The 10,000-nt window shown below is 40.2% G+C and overlaps 1 protein-coding gene across 2 annotated transcripts in view; it reads right to left on the bottom strand.

Moving 5' to 3' along the window:
• The window catches only part of dcc (DCC netrin 1 receptor), a 419,056-nt gene that overhangs the window by 224,128 nt on the left and 184,928 nt on the right, over positions 1-10,000 (bottom strand). For both annotated transcript variants that reach the window (XM_037533426.1, XM_037533427.1), the window contains exon 3: positions 5,676-5,963. In XM_037533426.1, the coding sequence (XP_037389323.1) occupies positions 5,676-5,963 (288 nt within the window). The remainder of the gene's footprint in view (positions 1-5,675; positions 5,964-10,000) is intronic.

The following is a 10,000-nucleotide window of genomic DNA, read 5'->3' as shown; positions in this document are numbered from 1 at the left end:
TTAACCTCTTATTCTCCAGGGTATATTTTGGAGTTTACGTGTCCAAATCGTAAGGCAAACTATTCAGAAACTGCATGAAAGTAATGCAAATTTTGATTTTATTTTATTTATTTATTTTTAGCTTCCCCTCAAATGAACAGAACATGTGTTTTATGATCTCCACATGTCACTATATGTTTACAATTCACTGCTGAAAGCCAAAAATCTCCGCCGCTCTTTGTGTTATTTTCTAAAAGTGATGTTTCCAGAGCAGATCACTGAAGAGACGCCGTCTGTTTATAGTTTAGAGCCCAGATTTGGGGAAAAACGGGTCGACTTTCAGTAGAAAAACAAAGTTCAGCTTCTTTTATTATAAGGGTTTAAAATGACATCACCGTCTATTAGACTGGAGAGAAGAGCTACAGCCTCACACGACGCCCAGCTTCTGAACGGAGCTGATGGAGTAGGAACGTTATGGAGAACATGACCGAGAGCGGTTTGGAGCCACCAGTGGTCTCAAGGAGTTGAAGAGGGTAAAGCCAGTCAAACTGAATAAATTTACAGAGCAACAACTGAGAATAAAGAGTCAGATCAGGTCAGTCCGCTGCTGTAGAATCTGTCAATGCGGAAATCCAGCTTAAAAGCCTGATTTAAATATCTCAGGAAAACAATGCAGACCTCAAAGTTCTGCCAAAAAAAAAGAAATACTTCATAAAAATGATTTAGATTGGCTGAATAAAACACCGGGATCGACTGATCGGCAGGAAAGTCTCCAGAATCCTGTCCTGGTGGAATTTAAAACTCTAAGTCTGCACGACTCGTGATATATTTATCATGTAAACATCAAATTTCAGTGAAAAATGATGATGTGCATTTGGAATGTAACCCTGATGATAATCACCCTGTTTTTACAAGGTATCTGTAATCTGATTACGGAATATAGTCGTTTTTTTCCTGTATCCTGATTGCGTAACACCATTACATGCATTCCGTCACTACCCAATCCTGTGGGATATTGATGGATGGACCAATAGAAATGGTCCAAAATGGCTTGGAATCAAATCTCATTACATTAAACTACATTACAGTGGAGCTCGGGTTTCTTATTGTTAAGTCAGCCTGAGATGCCGTTTGCAGGTGGCAGCAAAGCTGAAATCCTCTGGCGCAGAGCAGCGCTGTAATGGGGCTGTGAGTGTGTGTGGCGGTGAGGTGAGCAGCTTAATGCATTCTTGTTCACGGCGTGAAGAATCAGGGGAATCCACACAACCCCCACCAGCTGTCACAGCATTAGAAACAGCAAAGGGACTGCAGCCGCCATCACATTCCACATCCTAATAATATTCATTCCACTTTAAAAACCTGCATTCCGAGCCGCAGTCTCGAAAACCCTACTGCGGCTCCGCGTTCTCTTCGCCTGAACGATACGGATAAAATACTCGCATTGCAATTCCATAGCTGCATGTCGTGATTGTGATACACCTTGGGATACATTAAAACTGCATGAGTGAATCAGTAATGTGACCTTTTTAAAGACTGGCCTGCTGTATTTTGATGGACAATTTCCTTTTTTTGGGGATTTGCTACCCGATTACCTTGATTCATCCCACAGGAACACCCAAAGGACATTCATCTGGAGCGGAGATTGGTCAGGATGTGTTACACAGGCCGATACTGCAATAGCAAACTAACAAACGATGTGGGGCAGCCCTGCTGAACACACCTGACTCACCGCACAAAAGACTTTAAATAGCTATAAAATGCAAAGCTTGGATGGAAATATGGATGATTTATGAATCCAAACCGGATTGTGATCTTTATAAACACGTGTTATTATTATTTTAAAAGGTTTAAAAGTTGGGGCAGTCGTGGGCTGGAGGTCAGGGAACTGGCCCTGTAACCGGAAGGTTGCCGGCTTGATCCCCAGCACCGACAGTCCATGACTGAGGTGTCCTTGAGCGAGACACCTAACCCCCAATTGCTCCCCGGGTGCCGTGGATGGGGCTGCCCACCGCTCCAGGCAAGTGTGCTCACTGGCCCCTAGTGTGTGTGTATTCACTAGTGTGTATGTGGTGTTTCACTTCACGACGAAAGTTCAACACAACTTTCAAGCACAGAACCAAGTGTGTCCTATCTATTCTGATAAGATTGGAATTATGGGGGGGACTAACCCTAACCCTGCATTGTTTTACTTGATTGAAACACTCTTTTTGCTCATAATTACTCACTACACACAGCTCAATGCATCCCATAAAAAAGAGCTTGATTGAGTTAATTGCAAATGTGCAAGTGAAATTCCAGTTCAGAGCAGTCACTAGGGGGTCTGCAGAAATAGGCTTTCCACCCCTATTTCAAATACTGTCAATCAGCCAAGATACATTGGTGTCAGAAGTGGGCTTGTTTAGTTTTGCACTGGAGCTTTGAGGCTAATGTAGCTAACGAGCAAGGAAGCTAACACTACAAATAAGCATTGCAAAAACTGCCCACTTAACCCCTTACATGGCCAGTACCTCAAAGCTATATTACACACTTATATAACTCCCTGCAGTTACTGAATAATAAGCCTTAGTATGTAATAAACCAGATTTTAATAGGTTAAATCATAGCACACTTCGCCGTTGTCAGGTAATCTCAAATAGACTTTGCTATTCGGTTCCTGACACATTAATAAACAGCTCAGGAGCGATGTCAGAAGTGCTAGAGCAAAGAAAATAGTTGAATACTGTTGAGCCGAGTTAAATAAGCGTCAAGTCCCAGAGCAGAAAATCACTGGAGTGACTCTTATCTTCACGAGCAGGAAAAGCTGAGGCCTGCTTTGTACTCGAGCAGATAAAAATGGGCTTCACGCAAGCGGCAGATGTGAAATGTGATCTTTAAGCAGCTTCTAACTAGCAGGAGATTGATGAAATGCATCTGGCTCATGCAAACCTGCACAAATAAAGGAAGACGTGCAGTGATGGGAGACATTTGTCTCAATCACTGAGCACTGATAGAACAGTGTCAGCATGCATATGCCTACTGCACCCAGGAGAGCAGGAGAACTCGCTAAGATGTCTCTCCACACTCTGTGCAGCACTACTGCATCTAATACTGCAAGTGCGAGCTCGGCGACTACTTATACCACTCCATGGGAAACCCTTGGGGCCTTCTAGAGCTTCAGAGAAATAAACAAAAATACTCGTCTTAAGGTTTTAGTTCATTCTTATTTAGTAGAGACATCAACCCAAATGAAAGGGTTCAACTCTTGAAATGGCCAACAAAAAATAATCCAATCAGGTTTTTTTTCCCCGTATGGGGTATTCAGGTAAGTAAAGCCAAGCGATCAGTTTACCATTTATGCTTTGATTTACAATGGTATGATTTACTCAAGAGCAATTTAGTGAGAAAAACAATGTTCTAGTCTTGTAGAACATGAGGGGTAGTCTAACCAGGTTTCAGCAGTCAATTGTTCCAATAGAAGACAGCTGAAGCCCTACACCAGAGCTCTTCAAGCCCTGCTCCAGAGCTCTTCTGCAAGAGGCACTTAAAAGCTACAAGCTACAAGGAAAAATATATTAATTCATGTTCATGTGAATTGTCATTAGTTTAGTGCTATCATACTATTAGAATCCCATAAAAGTGCTAGCAACTCTAATAGCCATGGTTCACTATTGGTGCCACTTTCGTTATAACCACTATTACTCCTATTCATAATAAAACTATTAAAACAAATACGGTTAATACTACTATTTTAATACTACTAAAACACGCTACTACTATTTTTACTACTAATAGTACTACTATAACAACCAATATTACTGTTGTCACTACTAGTAGTACTACTGTTACAACTAATAATACTGTTACCACCACAAATAGTACTGCTATTATAACCAGTATTACTGATAACACTACTAGTAGTACTACTATTACAACCAATACTACTGATAACACTACAAGTACTACTACTTTAACTAAGTTTACTGTTACTACTGCTAGTACTTCCACTACTAAAAACAATAGCACTGTTACTACTAGTAGTAGTACTACTATTATAACTAAGATTACTGTTACTACTGCTAGTAGTGCCACTATTGTAAACAATAGCACTGTTACTACTAGTAGTAGTACTACTATTATAACTAGGTTTACTGTTACTACTGCTGGTAGTGCCAGTATTGTAAACAATAGCACTGTTACTACTAGTAGTAATACTACTATTATAACTAAGATTACTTTTACTACTGCTGGTAGTGCCACTATTGTAAACAATAGCACTGTTACTTCTATTAGTAGTACTACTATTATAACTAAGATTACTTTTACTACTGCTGGTAGTGCCAGTATTGTAAACAATAGCACTGTTACTACTAGTAGTAGTACTACTATTATAACTAAGATTACTTTTACTACTGCTGGTAGTGCCACTATTGTAAACAATAGCACTGTTACTTCTATTAGTAGTACTACTATTATAACTAAGATTACTTTTACTACTGCTGGTAGTGCCACTATTGTAAACAATAGCACTGTTACTACTAGTAGTAGTACTACTATTATAACTAAGATTACTTTTACTACTGCTGGTAGTGCCAGTATTGTAAACAATAGCACTGTTACTACTAGTAGTAGTACTACTATTATAACTAAGATTACTTTTACTACTGCTGGTAGTGCCAGTATTGTAAACAATAGCACTGTTACTACTAGTAGTAGTACTACTATTATAACTAAGATTACTTTTACTACTGCTGGTAGTGCCAGTATTGTAAACAATAGCACTGTTACTACTATTAGTACTACTATTATAACTAATACTACTGTTACTACTACTAATTGTACTAATTGTCATTACGCATATTATTCTTAATACTATTACTCCTACTGTTACCTCTACTCTGGGGCAGTCGTGGGCAGGAGGTTAGGGAACTGGCCCTGTGACCGGAAGGTTGCCGGTTCAATCTGACTGAGGTGAGCAAGACACATCCTTGAGCAAGACACATAACCCCCAATTGCTCCCCGGGCGCCATGGATAGCTGCCCACCGCTCCGGACAAGTTTGCTCACTGCCCCCTAGTGTGTGTGTCTATTCACTAGTCTGAATAGATATAGTGGTGTTTCACTTCACGGACGGGTTAAACGCGGAGGTGGAATTTCCCTGTTTGTGGGATTAATAATGTATATAGAACTACTGTTATAATCACTAGTGCTGTTACTACTGCTAACAGTACTACTATTATAACTAACATTACTGTTACTGCTGTTACTATTCCAAATCATATACCTACTGCTACCATTACTACTACTACAAGTATAGGCTGTATAACTGCTACTATGGTACTACTACTATTACCCCAACTAATACAAATAGTATTGTTAGTATTTACATTACTTCTACTGCTACTGCTATTGTTATATTAGTACTTTTATCATAATAGTACTACTACTGCAGTCTAGTATTTTATCACACCACAAGAGCAAACATGAATGTCATTATTCCCAAAGTAGCACTGCCACTAATATTTACATGTGTGATACTGTTTATTCTAAACAACCCTGCTTAGTCTTTAACACAGTAAGTTACAGCAGCCCACAAAGTACGTATGGTCATTCAAAGTCTATGCCCACATATTCCATAGGCACACTACATGTGGCCTAAAATGCTTTGAAAACCAAGACATGGCAAACAGGTATGTTGTAAAATAATTTGCCTGGACTCACCAGGCAAAACCCTCAGGTCAGCATCGGTGCCTGTGCGGGCACTCCCTGGATTTTCTGCCAGGCAGCGATATGTGGCGGAGTCCGGCGGCTGGACCCTGCTGACTTGCAGTGAGCCAGACGGCAGCACCACCACCCGGCTGTCCAGGTCAAAAGCGTTGGGGAGGTCTACACGGTTCTTCTGCCAGCGGACCACCGGCATCGGCTCTCCTGTTACCTCACAGCGTAGCAGTGCCGTATCGCCCATGAACGACGAGACGGACTCAGTGGGGACCACCACCCGGAGAGGACCTGAGAGAGGACAGGAGGAGATATCAGTGAATCTGACCATCATAGAAACCGTGGAAAACTGAATTTCTATTTTTAAAAGAAAAGAATTGTCTGTCTTTATAGTGTCTCTAATAACCATGTAGTTACATGTGAACAACATACGCAACAACAATGTAACTACTAATGATTTAGCCACTGTTACAGATGGATTCCAGAAGTACACCTCATGTAATTACACAAGTGTATCAACATCAGTTGTTATATAAGTACAATGCAATTACAGAGTGGTAATTATATCCATCTATAACATTGATTAAGTCATCAGTAGGTACAGTGTTGTTACAGGTATTATTGATGTGTAACTACACAGTTATTAGAGAATATAAAGATTTTTTCAAAAACCTGCCACTAACAAAATGTTCTATACCACAAAAGTTTTGCCTATATATATATATATATATATATATATATATAATGTCAATTCAATGTTTTTGTTCAGAAAAATAAAAAAAACAATAAAATAAAACTAAACTAAACTGATAAATAATTTAACCTATTTGTGTTTAATATTTTACATATATTACGCACATCACATTAAGTCTCATTAATTATTAATATGTATTGATGCAGAGTAAACATGACACTAACATGCTGAAATCACACTAATGCGTTATTAATGTGTTAAAATTGTGTTATTAATGCACTTAAACTAATCTAATTTGGGCAAGTTCTCAGTCTCTAAAGGACATGTGAGCTAATTCAATTCAACTTGAAATCTTTCCATTTTTACACTTCTCACACACTAGGGGACCACACACACACACACACACACACACACACACACACACACACACACACACACACATTCAGCCCACAATACGGAGTATGCAAATGAACATGCAGAAGCCAAGCTTTGGGTCTGGGCTGTGGATGCAGTCTAGCATTAAGCAGGCCCACTAGGGAACTCCAATTATTTTCCAGCTTGTGCAAATGAAGTCTGTGGCCCGAGTCAGAGACGCTGGTTGTTATTGGTGTGATTATTGTCAACATTATACCCCTAACTGCCTCCAATTATATCCCAGGATCCACGGAGAGCATGTAGCATTCACAAAAAAGGGGAAAAAAAGGCATTCCCATCTGCAGCCACACACAAGCCCTCATTAGTCCTCTAACCTAATCTATTTTAGCAAGTGAAGGGGACAAATGAGGGAGTAAGGGGCATAGCAGTGGAGTATGAAATTGGAATGCTGCCCATATAAATAATATTATATTATGGCAAAAATCTTCAATCTATGAACTCTTGGATGGGCCCGACCTAATAGGCCCACATTAATCTAATGTACATTAAGAAGTGATGGGTGTAGGGTCCAACCTAAAACAGATGGCATGATATGAAACATTGCCCATATCAATAATATTATATCATGGCACCCTGTAAGAATCTCAAATCAACGAAGCCTTAGGCCCGATCTAATAGGCCAACATTAATCTAATCCACATAACAGGTGGAGGGTCTAAGGTGAAACCGCTGTTGTGAAATGGAACACAGCCCATGTAAATATTAGTTTAACATGACTTCCCCCTCAAAAATAGATCTAAAATGTATCAACATATACGGCCTTGGATAGACCTCGCCTAGTAGACCTGCAGTAGTCTAACATATGCTAATGAGTGAAGGGTTCAGGTGACACTGCAGGGTGCAGTGAAAAACTGGTAGTGTGAAATGGAACACTGCCCATTTAAATAATATTATATCATTGCAGTCTCTCACTTTGAATCTATACAGCCTAGACCAAATCTAATAGGCCCACAATAATATATATAGGCTGTCCTATAAATAACACCATCTACAAAAATCTACAATAAATGCAGCCCCATGCAGGCCCTATCTAATAGGCCCACATTAGTCTAATCTGCATTACCAAGGAAGCAAACAAGGGGTCTAGTGAGCAACATTGTATGAAATAAAATACTGCCCATATAAATAATATTATGCCATGGAACCAACCTGAAAGATCCAAATCCATGAAGTCTTAGCTAGGCCCTATCCAATAGGCCCAATCTGAACTATATTAATTAGAAAAGGAAAAAAGGGCTAGAGGGCCAAGTGAGAAACTGGTAGCATGAAATGGGACGCTACCCATATGACTAATGTTATATAATGGTAAAATACTATTTAATATTATCCCACCCCCATCAAACATTTTTTAATCTATACAGCCTTAGATCAACCAAATCTACTAGGTCCACATTAATCTAATACATAATACCAAGCGCAAAATGCAGGTGAGGGTGTAGGGTCTAGTGAGAAACCAGTATGAAATGGTGCGCTGCCCATTTAAATAATATTATATCATTGCATTCCCTTTCAATCTGTACAGCCTAGACCAAATCTTACAGGCACACAATATTTACAAATGAAGTCACAATTGGCCCCTCCCAGTCATCCATGTGCTTTTGTTTACCTTTTGGTCTTGTCCATGTGCTTCCTTGTTTTGATTCTTCCCTGTTCTGCCCCCTTGTTTCCAGACCCTGCCCTTGACTGTTCTCACCTTGTCTTTTTTTTCCCGATTTTCTCCCCAATTTAATCATCTCCAATTCCACCTGCTGGTTAGGGCTCCCCCAATCACATGATGATACCAATGCTAGGAGGGCGAAGGCAGCACAGGCTTCCTCCGAGACCTGTGAAACCAGCCACCACTTCTTTTCGAACTGCCGCTCATACGACGTCACGGGGACAGCCGAAAGCACCAACCAAGACGCCTGTGCTGACTAGTATCATGCTGAGTGATGGGGGGAGAAGAGGGGCCATCCTACCCACCCAGAGAGAGCAAGGCCAGTTGTGCTCTCTTGAGCACCCGGCTATGGACGGCTGTAGCATCACCAGGGATTGAACTCGCCATCTCCTGATGACGGTTGGGCCACTCGGGAGCCCTCACCTTGTCTTGTTAACCACCTGTGTCTTGTTACCTGTTCCTGTATTTAAGCCCTGTGTTTTCCCCTGTTAGTTTGCTGGTCTTTGTATTTGCATGGTGTTTGATTTTCTGGCCTCTGGTGTATTTTCTGTTCTCTGTTGTGTGTTTATCCTGTTCCTTTTTCGTTATGCCTGTCCCTCCATCTCTCCATGTCAGCTCTATGACCCTGGACTGTCTTGACCCCGATTATGGATTTGCCCCTAATAAACCTCGCTTCTCTCAGCACACGCGTCCGCCTCATCATCACTCCCCAGCATTACAAAGGGTGCGGGTGTAATGTGAGACTGTACTGTGAAATGGAACGCCACACAATTAAATACTAATGCATGATGGCAACCCTCCAAAATCTTTAATTAGATAGGCCAGATCTAATAGGCCTGAATTAATCTAATCTATATAAACAAGCTAAGGGGATAGATGAGGTGTGTTCTATAAATAACACCACATCTACAAAAATCTACAATAAATGCAGGCCCTATCTAATAGGCCCACATTGGTCTAATCTGCATTAACAAGGAAGCAAACAAGGGGTCTGGTGAGCAACACTGTATGAAATAAAATACTGCCCATATAAATAATAATATATTATGGAACAAACCTGAAAGATCCAGATGCATGAAGTCTTAGCTAGTGAGAAACTGGTAGTATCAAATGAAACACTGCCCATATTAATAATCTTAATTAATTAACTTAATTAATAATCGTATCACGGCACCACCTGAAATCATACCGATCTAACAAACTCACATTAATCTACACTCTATTACAAGTAAAGAAAGCAAATAAGGGTGTAGGGTCTAGTGACAAACAGTGAAATGAGCTCACATTAATGTGAAGTGGAGGGTTTTGGTGATTGTGTAGGGCCTAGTGTGAAACTAGCAAGTCAAATTGGAGCGCTTCCCATATAAATAATAGGTCTGGTCTAATAAGACCACATTAATGTGATGAATATATCAAAATATATCATGTGAAGTGTTCAAGTGAGGGTGTAGGGCCTAGTGTGAAACTAGCAAGAAAAACTGAGCGCTGCCCATATAAATAATAAGTCGGATCTAATAAGGCCACATTAATGTGATTTATATT

This window comes from Pygocentrus nattereri, chromosome 23 (assembly GCF_015220715.1).
Source record: "Pygocentrus nattereri isolate fPygNat1 chromosome 23, fPygNat1.pri, whole genome shotgun sequence".
NCBI classification, from domain to species: domain Eukaryota; kingdom Metazoa; phylum Chordata; class Actinopteri; order Characiformes; family Serrasalmidae; genus Pygocentrus; species Pygocentrus nattereri.
The sequence above is the reverse complement of the archived record's forward strand: the minus strand, read 5'-3'. Positions and strand labels throughout refer to the sequence as shown.